Source organism: Grammomys surdaster, unplaced genomic scaffold, assembly GCF_004785775.1.
Source record: "Grammomys surdaster isolate TR1022 unplaced genomic scaffold, NIH_TR_1.0 242, whole genome shotgun sequence".
NCBI lineage: Eukaryota > Metazoa > Chordata > Mammalia > Rodentia > Muridae > Grammomys > Grammomys surdaster.
Window position 1 is genome coordinate 8611806 of NW_021604687.1, and position 20581 is coordinate 8632386.

At 44.0% G+C, this 20581-nt stretch overlaps 1 protein-coding gene across 1 annotated transcript in view; it reads right to left on the bottom strand.

Annotated features, from left to right (window-relative positions):
* Positions 1-1800: 1800 nt before the first annotated feature.
* The window catches only part of Cnpy1 (canopy FGF signaling regulator 1), a 34971-nt gene continuing 16190 nt past the window's right edge, over positions 1801-20581 (bottom strand). The window contains exons 2-4 of the mRNA XM_028774779.1: positions 10044-10247; positions 8258-8354; positions 1801-4457 (exon numbers count right to left, since the gene is read on the bottom strand). Coding sequence (XP_028630612.1) covers positions 4420-4457; positions 8258-8354; positions 10044-10187 — 279 coding nt within the window. The 5' untranslated portion in view covers positions 10188-10247 and the 3' untranslated portion in view covers positions 1801-4419. The remainder of the gene's footprint in view (positions 4458-8257; positions 8355-10043; positions 10248-20581) is intronic.

Genomic DNA, 20581 nt, shown 5'->3' on the forward strand with positions numbered 1-20581 from the left:
TTTAAGGCAGTTGAAGCATCTGTTTTTTATTCTAATTATCTGTTACCCTGTGTGGGACCTGCTTTTGTATCAGAGTTCCCATCTTAATAGACCTTTTGTTAACTAGGAGCAAAGAGTCTATTTCCTAGTGTTGTGCTTTCTTCCGAAACCCAGGGGTGTGGGAGTGCTTCAGCCGTGTCTTCCGGTGAAGAACAGCAGAGCCATAGCGAGGACTCCCACAAGCTTGGTGACTGAAATCTGTTACTGCAGTGTCACTTTGGGATTACAGTCTCCCTTTATCGGCTGATTTCAGACAATGCACTGTGGAGAAATCCCCACTCACTCTGAAAGCTGCTGAGGCAAACCATCACAGAAAATGCCAGGGGTACGTTGTGCTGCTTGAAGTGCCAGCCTTGCTATCATGATGTTTAAAGTTAGCAACAATCGTTTAACTTCTGCCTTATAGGATCTGAGTCCTAGCCATGCTCAACTGGCTGACATTAGATGTTCATCCCTCACCAGGGGGAGATGAGCTTCCCCTAGAGGACACGTCAGCCCCTCAGCAGCTCTTTGGGAGGAATATGCACCAGCCAGGTCCCTGCTCTTTCTCACTCAGTGGCTGGAGGGAACAGGGCCATCCACTGTGCCATTTACTTTTCTGGTCAGGCTTCTGTTTTGTGCTATGTTTGGAGGACACAAAAGATCTGATAGGATCTGTGTCCCATGATCCTGATGCAGTACAAGATTCTACCTTCCACAGAACTTTTGTTATTTAGCAAGTTAATGTTTGAAAATATTTTTGTAGCTATCTTACTGTTGAGATGGGATCATTTCTGTTGTAATTTAAAGTATTTTTCTCTTTGCAAAATGATCTTGAAGACAATTCTTCAAGATGAGAAGTATAGGAATGCTGTGTTTTCTGCATGGACTTACCTTTCCAAGATACCATTTCTCCAGGATCTTTCTAGGGTCATCAAAGATCCAAATATGCTTCCCCTCTCCCAGTTTTATTTATTTCTCTGTGTATTTTAACCTTTATATCTAAGATTCTTTCTACTTATGCATTTATCTACCCATCTACCCACTAATCTATGCATTTGTCTACACTTCCACCCACTAATCCATCCATTTATCTACCTACCCACCGACCTATACGTCTGTCCATTTAACTCACCCACTGACCCATCTATTTATCCATTCACCATCCAGTTACCTACCCACTGACCCATCCATCCATCCATCCATCCATCCATCCATCCATCCATCCATCCAGTTACCTACCCACTGACCCATCCATCCATCCAACTACTCATCCACTCATCCATCCATCCATCCATCCATCCATCCATCCATCCACCATCCAGTTACCCACTCACTGACCCATCCATCCATTCATCTACCAAGCATCTATCCACTACCCATTCTTCCACTCACTTCTGGACTTCTCAGAGAATCAGAAGAGGAGCAAGACTGTCTCCACACACTGCCCTTCTAAGGCAAACCTCCTGCCAGTGATGAAGAAACAACAGGAAGTAAATTAACCAACATTACACAAAGATCATCACCTTTCCCACAAGACAGACGATGACAAAGAATGACTGTAACCCCTGCCTCACACATGTCTAGGACAGGGCAGGAAGCACTCTAGCAAGACCATGCCATATACTGCAACTTTTCCCAGATGATTCTCAGGCCATATTTCAGCTTCCTTTGTTGCATTTGATCTTTTCTATTCACCGTTTTCCTTGGTCTAAAAACAAATCAACTTATAAAGAGAATTATACTGCAGTCAGGAAGTTATAACAAAACCACACTGGTCTCTTATAAGTATAGTTTTATTGCAATAATTTAATGTTCTTCACTGTATGTAGGTACCAAATGATGCCGTGTTCTATTGATTGGCCTTTTACATTTCTAAGATTAGCTCACAAGTTTGTATCAAGTTTAAGAGCAGACCGACAAACATATACAAGATTGACTTCCCCCAATTCCCTACCATAATCTGAATGCTGAGACTGATACACAGTTAAACTTTTGTTGTTGTTACATGGAACTATGCGTCAGACTAAGGATGGGAGCCGAGAAACATGTCAGAGCTCCTGCTTTGGCTGTGTCTTAGGACTTGCCTCAGTAAAGGTAGATGTTTTCTGTTGGTACTTTGGCTCAGTTCTCCTCTGTACTCTCCAGTGAAATGGGTTCAGCAGTCTTGACTTGTTCTGAGCAAACAGCAACTTGCAAAACGAAGATGTTGTTTTGGCCAGTTTGGTGTGTGGATTGTGAGAATCCAGGCTCAAGCATGGAAATGCAGCCTTTAACGCAGGTTTCCTCTTCCTGACTTTCATTACTCACCCTGTCTTCCCAGGAACTTTAATGTTTCTGTTGTTATTGTGTTATTATTAATTTTTTGACCCAGATCTAGGTTGATTTTTGTTAACTCTAAGAAATGTTCATCTTGTTGCTTAGAGGTTTCTTTCATTTGCTTGCTTTCAGTGGTGAGTGGTTTTCTCTGGCTTTTCATCTTACTTTGTATTATTTGGTATCATTTTAAAGTCAGGAGAATGGCAGCCAGTACAGCTTCTCTCTCCTATGGCTACTTCCCATCAAAGCAGGCATCTCACAGGAAGCAGGCAGAGAGACAGTGGTTCCAGGTAATTCTCAATCGAACCAAGATTTAATCAGCAACTCAGTAAGCTATAGGCATTTACACGAGCTCAACAAGCTAGATATGGAAAATAATTTCAAAAAATATGAGACATGAGACACCCAAACCACTGTAAGATCTAAGACCCTGCTTGGTGAGAAATCCAGGACAATTTGGGAAGCCGAGTGTCTGACGATCTATCTGCACAAAGGTTCCTGCAGGTGAAAAGCAGCCTGATACCGGAAGCTTCTTCACAGTCCACCTTCTCAGCCTTGTTCCCATAAGGGCAAATCTGAAGAAATGGGACCCTAGTGTGCATTTCCTAATAAAGCCCAAGTAAGACAATGCTAAAAAGACTTCCTACCTCAAATGCCGAGTTAATCTTACAGGTTACAGAAATAAGACACAGGGACCATGTCTCCCCTCTCTTTTTGTGATATCTCCCACTATAGCTCAGAATATGCTTTAAATAATGTTTTTCTTCCCTTCTGGGAGGCTTTGCCTGTCCTTGTATCTCTTCTTCCTTGTCTGTTTGGAGCACAGAATCTCAGGGTTACAGAGGACTTGTAATACAACTAGCCACAGACACATTGCAAAAGCACACGCTTTCTCAGATTCCCAGATAAACAAGTGACATTAGGAGTTAAGACTAAGGGGAAGGAAAACAATAGAAATCTCTTCCTTTAATTTGGTAAAATTTTACAAATATAAGGAGATATATATATTATATCTGGCTGAGGAGCCCAATGCATGACCTGAAAATAGTGTCATTTCTGGATGGTTTAGTAAATAACCATTTTAGCTCTTCTGGTAAAATATTTGCCTATTACTCATGCAAGTTTCAATGACAATTTCTTTAATTAAACAGATGTAACCTGTACCCACACACACTGAATAATTAAAGTTCAATTCCACTGAATGCAAATTTAGCAGAGACAATGAGAACACCCAGGAGAAACTGTTATTACATTTTGTTACAGTAAGTATGGTAAAGGTGGATTTCCCTCCACATCCAAATATAAATACATAAATAAAAGTCCCATAGAAGAGAGATAAATCAGCCAGTAGGAAAATCTACACACTATGATCAGTGAGGAGAAAACCAAGAGAGATTCAAGCAAGACAAAAAATATGTTCAGTGTCACATGTTTTGAAACCCACTATGCAATACCCTTCAGAATCATCTGAGCTCAGGGCATGGCCAGGAAACTCTGATGTGATGGCCATTCCACTGTGAGAAGTATTCACACTCTTTTATCTGTTCTATTGAATCTTAGGGATAAAGTTCTAAATTTTAAGAGTTTCCAGATCTGTAAATCCCATTCCTGATTGAGAGGGGTGGCTTTAAAAGCACCACACAGAAGCTTCTGGAATAACCAACCCATGGCATTAGTTGCAACCAAATGCCTAAAATTTGTGGCTGGTCAAGAATTTGAGAAATCAAACTGAGTTCTTCTGAAACTGCAAACCGTGTATGGACGTGTCAGGCACATTTGCTTGGACCCACCCTTAATTCCCTACTGACTTCAAGAAATAGCTTCACCCTTTTCCCACGGCCAGATTTAATGCTCTATTGCCAACTCAGCTTCCATCCAAATATGCAAAGGGGTGTTCTGTCTTATAAACTTCTCTTCACCTAGAGAAGACCTGGGGGTTGTCACAATGCCAAGCAAGAGATTTTCAAACCAATATCACGCATGAGACAAGTACAGCAGAGGGAGATGAACTTCCTTATCACGGCAGTCACGCGATGTGGAGGCGCACAGTGGCCTGTCGGGCTGACTCCACTCCTCTCACCCCTAGGGTTCAGGATTGTTGGTAGGAGTGCCACACAGATCTGGAAAAAGAGTAACGCTGTCACTAACCAGTAAATCCCAGGCCACTGAGCCATTTTCTCTTCACAGAAAAGTCCATGACAGCAGCAGCATGTTTTAAAGGTTTTTCTTATTAAAAAATGTAATTATATGGAAAATTAGAAAGGAACACATTTCCAACACCTGCCTGGATCCCAAGCCCAGTTTCCAGAACGATTCATGAACCAACCCTACTGTTCTCATCCAATCTTCCAGTCTTTTTTGAGCAAGCATCATTCCAGGCCTCCACAGAATTGGGGGCATTAAGGGAGATGTACACAGGGCATTTCACAATCAGAATGGGTGAGGATGCTGGTGTGGAACTCGGGAGGCACTAGCTACTTTGATTCACATTGCTTTCCTTTTGAAAGCATGGGTAGCAGTTCTATTTAAGAAAGGCTGTTACATAGTCCTTTATGTGTTAGAGTCTATATCTACCCTCTTGGGTTGAGAAGTCAGACAAAACTGAAGATTCTCGCTCACTTAAATGTCAGCTAGCCATTTCTAGATATTTGCTATCTTACACCAGGAGTTCTCTTAATATGTTTCTAAAGGTTGTGATTGGATATTAGCACAGAGTGATCAATATAGAATATATTTATTTATGTTTCCAAATAGACCCTTTCATCTCTAGGATACAGTGTAGCCACTCACAGTCCACAGCCTCATGTTCTCCACCTTTATGGACACAGGTGTATTTTTGAGTCATAATCTGTATTATATCATGGTTTTAGTCATTTTGATTTAAGATATCAAAGTGACTCTCTGGAGATGCTGGGGTTGCCACAGAAGATACCATGGGGAAACCTTGTGAAGTTACTTCCCCCTCCCCCTTTTCCTTTGTCTATGAAAAAGAAATGGGAAGAAATAGCCTGACTCTCCGGCCATATACCATGAATTGAGTGTGCTGAGTGGTCCTTCTGCCTACTGCATGACACCACAGTGGTACCCACAGATTCAGGCAGTGCCCACCCATCAGATGACAGCAGTGTTTATGAGAATCTCCCTGCTATTGCACTTCATAATTCAAACATGGCCACCCTGAGATGTTGATGGGTCCTCTCCAGCATTCCCCATATATATCTGTGTGTGAGGATGAATGGCTGAGGCTTGGTGTGTTGAAGAGCCAGACTAGCCTCATCTGCTACAAAGAAAGGGAGCCAAGCTAGACAAAGTGGGAAAAAGAAAAGCTCATATAGACAGTGTGTTTGTTAGATATGGAAAGTAAGTGTCCAGAAAATCTCTAGTTATGAAAACATCTATTTTCTAAATAATTATTTACCTCCCTGTGACTAATAGACAAGCACTCCCCCAGTTCTCAGGATGGCAACTTAATCCTACATACCCTATGCCCGCATACACATATATATACAGGACACAGCCCTGAGATAGAGTTTACATTGCTGAGATAAGACAGCGGCAAAGCTGTAATGTAACATAAGACACACTGAATCTCTTAAATCCAGGTGGTACTCTGCTCTGGTAGGAAGGCCACTGTACTGTGTCGTAAATGGCACGTCAAGGCACCAAGAGTTTTTCTGTGACATGAGAGTCACATTTCATGCCATGGGTGTCTGAAGCCATTCTGTGTTAAATCACAGAAGTAGTAAACCTTTACTACTCTTCCAGTCATTAGAATTTGTCAATTTGTTTTTCTTGAGATAGAGCCCATATGACCCAAGTTAGTGCTCTCTCTCTTCTCTCTCTCTCTCTCTCTCTCTCTCTCTCTCTCTCTCTCTCTCTCCCTCTCTCTCTCTCTGTGTGTGTGTGTGTGTGTCTGTGTCTGTGTGTGTATATATGTGTGTGTGTCTGTGTGTATGTTAGAGGTCAGACACAGGTAATTGTATATTAACCAATAACTACTTCATAAATAACTACTTCATAAATATACGTTACATACTCTCAAGATGCTATCTTGAGAATAGGAAAAATATTCACCTATTGGTTTTAGAAAGACAAAAAATTATTTAGAGAATAAACATTTCTAGAACTAGAGACTTGTCTGGTATCATTGTGTTTTATTTTAATTTCTTTTCTGGCAATAATAGGTCAGAGAGCTTCATCTCTGTTAAACACTAATTTGCCTCCAGTTTTTGATTTACATATAAGCTGCTATATCCATCACAAGCTCTGTGAAGGAGCACAGCCTGAGAGAATTCTGTCCACCATGCTGGGGCACAGCACTGCCGTTGACTCTGAGTAGCCCAGCTGGTGCGAGGAAGAGTTGAAAAGCAATGAAATGCAGAGTTATTTAGTGTCCCCACTTTCACGTTAGCAGTTCTACACAGCTCTTCGATTTATTCTCCAGGGCTATAGTTTCCATTCTTATTTCCAGTTACACTTATACAGAAACTGGAGAGGGGGTGCTAACATTACTGAAGCTGAGTCATATTGCTGAACTGGGAACAGTCCTCCCCAAGAAGCTTAAGTGAGAGGCAGTGACTCCCAGAGACAGAGGCTAACACCCCACCCCCCAGGTCTTTCTGAAATGCTTGGGTGTTCATGTGGTCATCTCTGGTGTCTATCACAGGTGACTATGGCTGGTTCGGGTGTTTACAAGGAAGACTAGCAGACAGATTTTAAACCCTGCCCATCATATATGTATTAATATCTGACATACACTTATCTCAGCAGAATTGTTTGAAAAACCTTTAAAAAATTTCTTTGGGAAGTATGGCTATGAACTTATGTGAATGTCATGCTTCTGTAATTAAATAACTATATAAAACATCTCAGGCTTTTAAACAATCTTCTCTATCATTTTCCTGAATTTTTCTACAAGCTCCCACTGGAATGGAATTTTAAATAGAAAGCAACCTTATTGTCTACCCAGAGTAAGAAAACTTGAACTATCTTGTTAGTGGGTTTGTGGCCCTCTTATCTAGAAACTTCTAACGGTATCAATAAGTAGCTACAAGCACACAGTAATATCCCTTTAAGGACTTGAGCACCATATTTGATGTTGGCTTGTATATACTTTGCTGAATTTGACCTCAAGCGTCCCCATGGCTTCCAGAGCACTACACTGGGTTAAACCACCGTCTCCATATAAACATACTCATTGTCTTAAAGATGTCTGAGAAACCCCGCTCAACAGACTCAGCCCATTCTTATCTCTGTACAGATATGTGTGAAAATAGAGCAGAGGTGTGCTCAAGGCCACTGAGGAGAGGCTAGCTAGTAGTCACCGGCTTTACTTTGGCATATAGTAGATAACCTTCTGTTCATTATTTTCCTATCTTCTAAGTGGGCATTCATGTGCCAAAAAAATATAAAGCAAGTATTATTTAAACGTGTTAGGACAGAAAAAAAAACATTTTAGATGAAGATACTTTAGGGGAAAAGAATCTGGAAAAACTATCCAAATAACCCCCAACCCAAACAAGCAACAAACTTAATGACTATTCTTTCAAAATAAAAATCCTACCTTCGGTTGTTAGGACAAATACTTAAGCTATTAAAGACACATTCCTTTCTGGATCAGGATATAAAAATCTAACATTTGTGGCTTTGGGGTCACTCAGCACTGAAAATCAGTGGTAAAGTCAAGCCTAAAATATTTGAAAACAAAACAAAACAAAAACAGAGAAGTAAAGTCAGCAGGGAAGGCTCTGGCTTGGGCTTCTGTAGCTCTCCTTTCTGGCACAGTGCTCTGATCCCCAGAAGCCTGTGTTAGAGCCGGGCTGGCAGTGAGATAGCCAGGCTACCCTGTAGATGAGCTATGCAAGGTTGAGTGAGAGGCGGCAAGCGAGGCTGGGAGCACGTGTTACATCAGACACAGTACCTGATTTTTCACTGCACAGCATATCAGCTAGATGGTGTGCCTCCTGGGCGATCAGTGCGAATATCTCATCCTCATACTTTTCAATGATGGCTTCGCACTGCAGAAACACAATAGCAACACGTGTGAGCAGAGACACATGGGCAGGGCCCCTTATTAGCACAGACTTAGTGACATTTTAGTAGCTGAGCACAGGAAAACATGTAACCAAGGAAGCCCATTTTCCTTGGCCCTTTTGGTTTGATACATCCTAAGAGTAACCTTCATCCAGAAATGCTAATTGTATCATTTTCCTGAGACTTAACTAAATGATCACTGTGTTGCAAGACCTAGGAGGAGGAGGATGATGATGATGATGATGATGATGAGGAGGAGGAGGAGGAGGAGGAGGAGGAGGAGGAGGAGGAAGGAAAATGGCTGTTTTTCTTCCTAAAGTCTGGAGTGCAGCAGGCAGGAAGTAACAGAAAGCTTTTCTTTCCGGTGCTTCAGCATTTTAAAGACCACATTTCCCAGAAATGTTTAAACCAGTTCCCTTCCAATTGAACATAGTAATCCACTTTGTGGTTTGAAAATTTGAAACAACTGAGGTGCCTCTACCTTCATAACAGCACCTGCCAGGTTAGCTGCAGAGACCGGTGGGAGCCTTGCTGGTCAAAGGAAGTTTCTCTGTAAACCCTTTAGGAACTTAGCTTAAATCTTGGGTTTGCTTTCCACAGCAAATAAAAAATTAAAAAAAAAAACAAGATGACACTTCAGGCAGGAGGAAGTACAAAGTTATCATAGGATCTGAAAGTGTTAAATTTTATGTGTAGTGTTATTTCTCAAGAACTACCAGGCAGCCTATTTTGGAATTGTGAGGTTACTTACTGATGGCCATCCACTGGAGACATCTCTAAGTTCATTAAGCAAGACTCTAAGATTTTAAAATGGCATTTAAAATATTTAAATTTCACTATAATGTGTTTATTTAAAACCTGTGAAAGACAAACATGCTCGCATCCGCATCCAGGTTCCATGGGGCTTTTAGCCCTGAATCGTTGCCCTCAGTTTTTAATTAAAATGAAATCTCCAAATGTCAGCTACATCCCCATGTTGGGGCTGAAGCAAGCCTGACATTTTGGCCACTGTGTGAACTTAATAAATTTTTTTAACAAGGCCTGCCCATCTCTGTGTGAGTCTACAGCGTTAAGGGAAAATACATTGCAATGTATTTTTGCAAGGCACACCCTAGTAAGACAGAACAGAGGTCAACTTTTTGTAAAATTGGCTTTAACTCTTGACCCCCAGGCCTTGGTGTAGCCTAACCTAAACTACAAAACTTTAATTAACCCTAGGAAAACACTCTCCCTGAGAAGCCTGTGGGGGTGAGAGAAAGGATTTGGGGGCCACTGTTCCAACATTTATCTATACATATTTGTCGCCTCCATACGGATTTCAGCCTAGAAACCACAACCCTTGCTTCCTTAGGCAACAAGAAAGGCCGTGTTCAGTCCACACCAGCAGAATACCCAGAAAAGCAATGTGCAAACGGTGTCCATGTCCCCAGGACAGGGGACATAAGGTGCCTTCCATAAAACTCCCTTCAGCCTCCCCACTGACTGAAGCATGCTATGATCCCTGAGATGTCTCACAAGCCAAGGCACCAAGTATTTAGTGAAGACTAAGCAGTAGGGCAGCACAGGACACCAGAGCTTGTGAGCGTGCCTGACTGTCCACTGCTCATCAACAACTCAAGAGTAACTACAGGCAGGAAAAAGGGACCCCAACAGGCTCTTTGAAGGGGGCTTACCGCGAATTTCAAAGGTCTGAAGGCATCAGAATAAAAGAAGAACTTTTTATATTCTTTGTATATTTTGTCTCCCTTTCTCGGAGCATATCTCCTGAAATACTTCTGCTTGGTCACTGGGTCGTCCTCCAGCTGGTAATCGTTCATTCGCACACACACTTTATCCAAAAGGTCGATGAGGAACGCCTCGGACTGGGCCAGGGGAACCTACAAGAAGAACAGAACCAGCCAGGACACTTGCCCACGCCCACGCGGGTCCAATGAACGAGTGAAAGGATGGCTTCCCAGTGGAAGCAGCCGCATCGTTCTTTATACAGCTTAAAGCGAGCTTAAATTCTAGAGTAAATAACGTGCTTGACAGTGGACAGTAAGAGAAAAAAAATCTAGAAGCGGCACTTGTGGATATCATTGTAAAAAGTTGTTGAGTAGAGGCTCAAGCACAGAAAATGGGAGGAGAGGGGAGCGTCCAGAGCGCGTCAGTTCTGTGGGGAAGCCACACTTCTGCCCATCCCGCGTCGCGCTGCCCCCCTCGCCTTCCGGACTTCTCGAGGTGGCTATGCGGGGTCCACGTTGAGGTGGTCATGGGCAGCGGGGCCCGGGGCACCCCTCATTGGCCCGGCTTGCACTGGGAACAGCTGGCGCGCGTCCCGGGCGCCCCTCTCTCTCCGGGACCTGCCGGGGCGTGCTGGGCTCCGTGCCACCACCTCCGCCCCGGGCGCGGGTCAAAGAGCACCCCGCGCCCTTGGAAACTGAGACAAAACCTCGTGCGGCGTCTAGACGGGTCAAGGTGCAGGAGGCCGGGTCCCCGCGGCTCCTTCCGGAAGGGGCGTGGAGCCGCCAAGGGCGCCCGGCCGGGCCCGCAGCTTTGCGCGCTTTCTCTCTCTCCACCCTCTGCTGATCAAAGAAGGAAGTTTGCATGACAACTGCACTGAAAGGGGCTGCATGACAAATGAACTCGGTTTCTGCAGTGTTGATATATCCAGCCCCCTTTGTCCCCTTTCACACGCAGTGTGAACCCTTCCGGTGCCAACGACTGCGCGACATTCACTGGCGCGCTCAGGGCGCACAAAGGGTCCCGGCGCTTCCCCGCCATCTGGCTGCAAAGTCGATCCGCAATTAATATGAAAGCGCAGGCGGCGGAGCCCGCGAGGAACACCCCCAGATCGCCGCCGCCCCCAGCGTCCACCAGGAACCGACCCCAGGCGCGTACTTTACGCCGAGCGCTGGGACAGAGCGCGAGGACCGCGCCCGGTCACCGCCCCGCACCTGCTGCGGCCCAGGCGAACCTCAGGCCACCGGGAACTGTCAAGGCCCTGGCTTCACGAGAGCAGTTAATTAAATGCGTCTGCGAACTAGAATGAGAACACTCCACCGCAGGTGTCAAGTTCTTTTTTCCAAATTCACTAAATTAAAAATAAATATCTACAGATGAAAAACCAAGATTCTACAATGCCACTTTCAAACACAAGTGGCATTTTTATTTGTGCTTTTCAAGCTTTATAAGTTGCAAAGAAGAAATTCACAGATTTCCTGACACAACTCAAAATCGGAGAGCTGATAGACTCTGGTAAACTCCCAGGGACCACTGGGAAAGGCGCGAGATCGCAAAGGCGAACTCTTACGTGAAAGACTCAACGCAGGCCTTTAACACAACGAGGGCCCGCATTTTCTGGGATGCCGGAGTGTTGAGCAACTTTCCTTAACTGTTACATATAAGTGTCAGTTCATAGTTGTCCATAAAGCAGGATTTTAAGTCACAGCGAAAGTCGGGCCGTTCATAAAAAAACCTAATAGCAACTAGGAAATTCACTCCCTCCTTCCCTCATCCATTAAAAAAGCAAACCGGCTACGTGGGGGTGGGGATGGGGTGGGGGGCAGGGCCTTGAGTGGGAGGGCCTAGGCATAGGAAAGAGGGCCCCTGGAAGACCAGTCCGGTTACCAGGTCAAGAACGTCCTCACCCACTAAGCATTTCTTCCCCTCCCTAGAAACTGTTGTGGTTTTCTTCCCTTTTCAAGTTGACCTAACACTCAGAGCTGTGTGCAGAAGACTGCTGAGCCATCTAAGTTTGAGGCAAAATCATGAAACGTTACTTTTGAAAGCTTTTACTTAAAAAACAAAAATCTGGGTTTGCACTTTTTGAAAACAGTCCTTCACTTTAAAATCATCAGTGGGCTTAAGGGTGAGTTGTTTTAAAGTAAAACCTCACACCTTTGGACAGGGAGGCAGTGTGCCCTGCTTTAAGCACAAATAGTTGTGCGTGTGCATGCGTGTGTGCATGTGTGTGTGTGTGTGTGTGTGAATTTCTACAGGTTTTGTTTTGCCGTTTTTAAGTCTGAAGATTGACAGCTTTTGAATGGCTAGCTAGCCTTTTTGCAGGAGTCTTTAAAATCAGGCGCAGTTGCCGCTGAAGGCTTACAGGATGCTAGATAAGCATCTCCGGAAGGGGAAAGGGAACCCTCCCAACGTGATGCTGCTGAGGTCATTTCACAAAATTTTGATCTTAAAATCCCCGAGCATCGTGTATTGGGAAAATATTTTTAAAAGACGTTTTCCATCACAGCTCTTTACACGTGTATTAACCTTACATTACTATGACTGTTCTCAGCTGAACCACCTTTGGTATATTTAAAGACTGTTCATAGAATAATTGACCCCCCCCCCCAATTGTTCGGATTCTAAGAGTGCAGTAAGTAGTGAGACAAGTGGAATAAGAACCAAGTCTTTCTTTGTACACAGTGAAGGTTTTGAATAGGACTTGTCAATAAAGCGACTCCCTTTGTGATCTTCCAGGAACCTCGCCTCCACGGGCAAGGACTGTCTCAGAGATACTGGCCTCATTAAAATATGAATGGAACAGGCCGCCGTCACTCCGGCTGTGTCGGTAGAGAACGGGTTCATGCTTCTGGAACAGTTTTCTTCCTGTTTTACAGAGCTCCTATAGCGTATTAGAAATGTAAAAGTGATCTGGGATCTTTTCCTCACTATTCTGGGGCATCACAATCGAAGTAAGCCAGCATCTCCCAGTTTTGAAGCCCTCCTACACTCATAAATCACATGTAGCATATGCAGTATCCACCCCTGCCCCCTTCTCCTGACCACTGGCTTGTGAAGTGAGCCAGGGGAACTGGGGTGGGAGGTACCCAGACCACAACTTAGAAACTGAAGGAAAGTACCCGAAAATTCTGGTTTGGATTTGTCCACGAGTCTGCAGCTAGGGAGTTCGGTATAAACCACTATGATTACACTTTAGTACCAGCCAATTACAGCATGCTCCATGTTTTTTCATTACTGTGTCTCTGTTAATCTTGTAGCAAATTTCTTGCTTGATAGCTATCACAACCAGGCAGGAATACAATTATGTCACAGCACAATGGACGTGTAGACGCTCGTTGTGATGGATTCCTCTTTGCCATCACAGCCTGACAGTCGCCAATAAACTTCATTCATCTTCATGGTTGTTTTGTACTTTTCCTTCAGACAGGAAGGTGGCATTTAACCTGCTTAGTGGCTGATAATTTCATATTGTTGCAAAGGTTTTCCTTTCTTGAGGGATGGTTAATGTTGCAATTATTAGTGTGTCTTTACAGCAAATACTGGATACAGTTTAACAGGAAACTTTCCATTTGAAAAGAATGGAGGCATCACTGATACTGGTTAAAAGTCAATATTTAGATTCGAAAAGTTACAGGACCTTACCTCACTCAGACTTGGATTCAGAAATTCTTGTAGGCTGATGAGACATAATTAGCCTATGTGTTAATTGACTATGAGTTTGTTGTATAACACTCCTTCATTTAGTATGCAAATTGCATTGACTATTTGGTTTTATAAGACATTATGATTACTATTCTAAAGGAAATCATTTTGATTAGAAGTAATAAAAGTTGATGGATTTCCAGTATCGTACATAGCAGGGGAAAAAAATTAGTCACTTCTGAACCAAACCAATAAGAGACTTTTTCTGGTACTATATTTAGAAAGCAGCTGGAGCAACACAAAATTCTCATTACTGGTGTATCAAGATTCCACAAATTTCCTGTTTGTACAGGTAGGTCTGTGGGCTACACAGGCTCGGCAGTCACTACAGTATCCTTGCCTTTAAAGAAAAAACATACCTTACAATCTGAACAATGGAAACAAGCCTTTCTGATTTGAAAGACTATCTTTGCAAGTGTTTTCTGTCCTCGTCATTGGAGTATGAGGTTATCGATCAGTAACATGCATTTCTTAGGGAGTTGCAAAATAGTAGCAAAAGGAGAACACTGTGATTTAGGGAATTTCCCCCCAGACTCCAGCTACATTTACTGTTGTTATTATTATTATTATTATTGTTATTATTATTATTATTGAAGTTATCTTCAACTTAACAATGGCAGAAGAGAGTTTTAAAAACACATATTGTGGAACAGCCTTGGCGATCTCTGAATGGCAGCAGCCACCTGACTCGATTTGATTTCTACAGTTACAAAGGTTATGTATCTTTTTCTCACTATCAAGTACTAAGTTGGCACTGTTATTAGGTTTCTCATTCAAAAATACCCTGCTACTTTTTTAAACCTATTAAGTTTTGAACATATGACAAAAAAATGATATGCACAGCTACCCATGTTAAAAACAGGGCCAGTTTCCAAGCTATGTGAGATCCTGAAAGCCAGGTATACTGTCATCATGTGCTTAGCTTTGTCCTGTACCTAGCAGTGAAGATCCCTTCTAGGAGAAAGTCAGAGTGTCCAGTTGCAGACCAGCGGAAGACAAAACTGTGTACTTAAGGCTGAGCAAAGTTGGAGACTAGCCTGAGCTACATAGTAAGTTTCTGAGTAGCCTGAGCTACAGTACTCGGTCTTAAACGGTCAAAATTTAAATAAAAATAAAAAGAATTTGCTTATTCATTCACCAAACAATTACTGGGCCTTATCTATACTGCAGACAAATGCATTTTACAAATACAAACTTTTAAAAATTATATTATTATTTTATTTTATATGTATGGGTATATACATGTGTGCCCACAGAGGGCAAAATTATGAGCTGCCATGTGGGTCCTGGAAAATGAACCCAGCCCCGAGAAAGAGCATCCAGTGCTGTTGACTGCTGAGCCATCACTCCAGCCCCAAATGCATATTTTCCTAAAGACTCTTCGTGATTCTAAGTTAACACTGAAATCAAATGTTTTAATGAGGCTATGTTCCCAGTGGGCGTTGGATGGTGGTAATGTGGCCATGTTTATGTGTGGCTGCCCAAGATTGCCAAGTACTAATGCCACCCCCTCAGCTTGCAGATTCTTCCCAGCCCAGCCTTGCCTTTCAGTGTCACTGCAGACCTCTCAGTGGCTGCCTGAGCCATCTGCTGAGCCAGTCAGGCCAAACATGGTCCAGCGTAGGAAATGGGTAGCTGCATAGCTACTTTGTCTTTTCTGTGCCATGGGCACGTGGCAAGGATGTGGTGAGATTGCCCGGTGAAGCCTGTTAATCTAAGAGGAAGATGGTCTGGGACCTGAGTAACAAGTAAAGGTGTATCATATCCACAGAGGGAAAGCACATGCAAACATCTATTCCCAAATCCACAGACATGCTTTCACACACATGTAGGCATGTTACACACCCATATACAGCTGCTCAGACACAGTCAACACATGCACACATAAAACACACTCACACACACACTTGCACACACACAGACACTTGAACACACATACAGACAAATTATGCAGAGAGCACCAACTGGCCTCTTAGCTGACAATAAACCTGAAGGCGTTGTGTGGCTGGCTTCTGGGTGGGGCTATTGACATCTGCAGGCAGCATGCCTACTGGGCTCCCATCCCTCATGAGAATGCTGGAGTCTCTCATGAGAGTCCCTGATCACCTGGCCTCCTTACCCCCATCCCAGTCTAAAGCCCCCAGCTCAGGAGGCTCTTTCACAGCCAGCCTAAGAACAAGCTCCTGTTTTGTGAATGAGTGGCTAGCTCCTAGCCCCACCCCCAGCTGAGCCTGACAACACCCTGGAGAGTTAGCACAGGCCTTATACCTTTCTCTGATGTATTCCTGCACTGTTCATTTCCCTGTTCAAAGAATCTGTGGACAGCAGAGCTTCTGAACTCAGGTCACTGACTTGAGGCCTGATCCCCATCACATGATAGGAGTCTTGGTGAGCAGAGAGGCTGATCTACTCCCTGGGTCACCCACACGATCCTGCTTCTGGGCAAGCTATCTTCATAACTACAAGCAGGGGGAGAAAAGGCCTCAGACTGGGCTGAACTGAGACCTTCCTACAGGATAATGGAGTCAGCCTCCTTCCAAAGGCCAGCCATGTGTCCTGATTCCTGGAGATCACAGAGAGAAAGCTCTTCTTTCCGTCTGTCTGTCTGTCTGTCTGTCTGTCTATCTATCCAGCTATCTATCTATCTATCTATCTATCTATCATCTATTTATCTATCTCATCTATCATCTATCTATTTTTATCTTTTAAAATCTGTCTTTATATCCTGGCTGCCTCAGCCTCCCAAGGGCTTCCATACAGTTGTATCTACTGTGCCTATCTGAGACAACTTTCTTTAAAAACATTTCTCAGTACAAAGAATAACACTTGCATTTTATTTCTCTTTAAAAATCCAAAAGGATCAAAGGAGTAAAATAAATAAGGAAAGTAAAGTTCACACCTACACCAGACCTCAGAGACACCTCTAGGGTTTTCTGGGAACTGATTGAAACAGCTATGACCTTAAGCAAAGCCATGGCTGTCTGGGGGCTCTCCTGTTCAGCCCACAGTGTGGCCAGCCATGTCTGCCTCGGGACAGTCTCAGCAGGCTTGGTCCTTCCAGACTGGAGTTGAGACATGGGCTTGATGTTTAACGTTAGGCTGCTGTGCTTCTTCCTAACTCAGAAGTTTGTCTCAGAAATACCAGGTCATGACGGGACAGGTTCAATCACAAATAGGAAAGGGTAGGTGAGCCCCTAGGGATCCTACTGGTGGATTATTTGGATTCTCTTGGCTCTCTTATACTAGGGAGCATCTCCTCAGGTTTAAGGTGAGTGTAAAATATAAGGCAGACATCTTAGATCTCAGCACTAGGGAGATAGAGGAAAGCAAACCTTTATGAATTCAAGGCCAACCTGGTCTACCTAGTGGTTTCCAGGCCAGCCAAGGCTACATAATGAGAACTTATCTCAAAAATAAATGAACAAGCAAAGGAAAAAAACAACAGGGACAAACCCGGTCTATGTCTGTGTCCCCAACAAAAGGCAGCTGTATGAGTAGACCCATCTGTCCTCATTAAATAACTTCTGACCTTGTTGTTGACCTCTTCTGGAACCATTAGCAGTTGTATGTCACATAGTTAATGTCTTAACGTCTTCACCACCCAAGAATTTAATAAAACACATGTGTTTACTCCAGCGATGGGATCCAGACACGAAGAGGAAAGTCCACTCAAATCATCAACATCCAAGGAAACAACCTGCTCCTTCCAAGGCTGTAATCCCAAGGCTCCGCTCTGCATCCCACAGGGAAGCAGTGAGCCAGACACTTGTGTCATTCCACAGTCTGCAACTGTGTTAGCAGAACACTCCATGAGGTGAAGCTCATGGCCTGGCGAGGTAGCTCAATGGGTGAAGGTGCTTGCTACCAAGCCTAAGGACCTGAGTTCAATCCTCCAGACCCACAGTGTGGAAGGAGAAAACAGAGGTCTTTGACTTCTTTATGTGTGCTGTGACAAGTGTGTGCTGAGACATAGATACACAGACAGACAGACAGACAGACAGATAGACAGACATACACACACACACACACACACACACACACACACACATACACACACACACAAAGCGAAGCAAAACAAAAACCCTATGAGTTCCCTCCCTCAAAGTTCAGGGTTCATTACCCAGTACCTTGACTTGGAGATTTTTAGAGTGATGATAACATTTAAAACTTATCAATAACGGTGCTCTGAGTGTTCTTGTGCATGTGATATGTTCTCCTGGTAGGTTCTTTTCTCCTGGCATATTGCTAGCTGTAGATACCAGGAACAGGGATCCTCAGTATTACATGCATGTCCCCATGTGCTGCCTTGAATGCTGTCACTCTAGGTAAAGACTCAAAAGGGAACTTGGCTAACAGATGTCAGAATGCAAATATAAACTAAAACAGTGATCAGGTCCTTTCTGGTGGCTTCCTCCACTCTGGAGAGGGATAGCCACCAGCAAGTCACTAACTGGGACTTCCTAGTCCTCCACCTATGCTGACTCTCTTTAATCAAGCTGAGAAGGAGTGAGAAGGTAGGGAAGGGATAGAGAGACAGAGACAGAGAGACAGAGAAAGACAGAGTTAGGTACTTACTGCCTTCTGTGCTGTCTGAGTAGTTGCATGGGCTCCCCTGAAGACCTGTCTCAGTATCTCTGGGAAGTAGCCAGTGGTCACCATATTTGCCCTTCACACAATTCATTACCATGCTTATTTGTATGTTGGTCTCTTCGCAATCACAGCTGATTCTTCAGCCCTAGTGACAGTATCCATTGTCCCAGCAAACCAGATGGTTCACCTTAGTGATTTATTTCAGGTAACAGATGTGAAGCCTATTCAAATGTCTCTATCCATATACACTTCCTGCACTATTTAAGGTAGTAACTCCAAGAGAAAACATCGACATAAACCTAGACATACCTGGAAAGAGGAACTTCTAATTGAGAAAATGCTTCCTTAGATTGGCTGGTAGGCATTTCTGTAGGGGCATTTTATTGCTTTATTAATTGATATGGAAGGGTCCATCCCATTGTTGGTGGTTATACTCTTGGCCAGGTGGTCCTGGGGGATGTAAAAAAGTAAACTGAGCAAGCCCGGAGGAGCAAGCCCGGAGGAGCAAGCCAGGAGGAGCAAGCCAGGAGGAGCATCCTCCATGGTTTTCTGTTTAAGTTCCTGCCTTGAGTTCCTGTCCACACTTCATCCAGTGATGAACTGGGATGTGGAACTGTGAGCTGAAATAAACCTTTCCTGCCCACGTTGCTTTTGCACACCATGCGTTAACACAGCAACAGAGACCCAAGATAACCTTCCTTCTTGATACTGCATCGGGACAGTACAATCTCCCCAGAGACCTAAGATAACCTTCCTTCTTGATACTGCATTGGGACAGTACAATCTCCCCAGAGACCCAAGATAACCTTCCTTCTTGACACTGCATTGGGACAGTACAATCTCCCCAGAGACCTAAGATAACCTTCCTTCTTGATACCGCATTGGGACAGTACACTCCCCCTGCCAGCTCGTACTGAGCTAATTTATTCCAGGTGAGAGGACTCTTGATTGTGTGAGGGACCATGATTGGTAAAGGCCAAGTACACTGGATACATCTCTATTTGGGCTAGGGATGATGGAGACAAAGACCAGTGGCGCATTTCTATTGATGAGACCAAGCTTCTTACTATGACAGGGACCAAAGAATGATGGGAAAAGATCTAGTCTGGATAGAAAGTCAATTGAAATGGGCCTGGAGGTCCCACCTGGTCACTATGTCCCAAGAAGGGTAGACATGGAGTTAGGCAGATGTCATGGCAGTGAGCAAAATGAAGGGGACCCTGTCCCGAGAACCATGGCCTGGGCCTGAAATCACATGCAGAGCGCATAGCCTTGAGGGTGTTCTTCCCTGCTGCAGGGCCCTGGCCACAGACTTCTTATGGGGAGTTCTGAGCTAAGAGCAGCTTTTTGTATTTATGAAGAGTAGAAAAAGTCACCTAGTGCTGTGGAAGAGATACTTTTACAGTAGGGGAGGGTGTAAAGCTTACATTTCAGCATCTAAAAGTTCTTTTTTGTGGTACTGGGTGTTAAACCCAGGGCAAGAGCTCTACACCAAGATACATCTTCAGTCCACTTAAGTACAGCTCTGCTCACTTACATACTGTCTGAAGCTAAGAGATGCAGTTGGGTGCACCTTGGAGCTGGTGACACCCTCAGTCTTTACAGGTTATACTACACAACCCTGCTCTGATGCCATGCTCCTCTTCAGCTGATTTCACACTCTGCTCCTCAGCATGCTCCTGTACCAAGTATAACATGCCTTACCCCAACTGTGATGTCACCCTATCTTCCTGCTGCATTTTCCTCTCTCCTCTGGAAACCAAACAGCACTGCTATCCTGGAAGACACACCTGTCGCTCCACACCTGTGCAGCATGCATATGCATGCACATGGCTGTGCACACACATGTGCACACAGACACACTTGTGCACATGCATGCACACACACAAACACACACGTACTTACATACTCACAAATGCTCACGTATGCACATGCATGCATGCGCATGTATTCATGCACACACGGATGCCTGAGAGCACCAAGTTGCTTATCTTGGCATGGCCTAAGGAATTTTTCCCATCAGTTCATGGGCATACTTGAAGAAGTGAGGGTCACATGTAATATGGGCCAAGAAACCAGAGTCATATGAAGAGCTTTTTAGGTATGATGATATCCTACTTGTCACTCACTCCACTGGGTGGACCCTTGAGAAAACTCTCAGTGGTTTTATTCCCCTGGACTCCTCCCTTGCTAA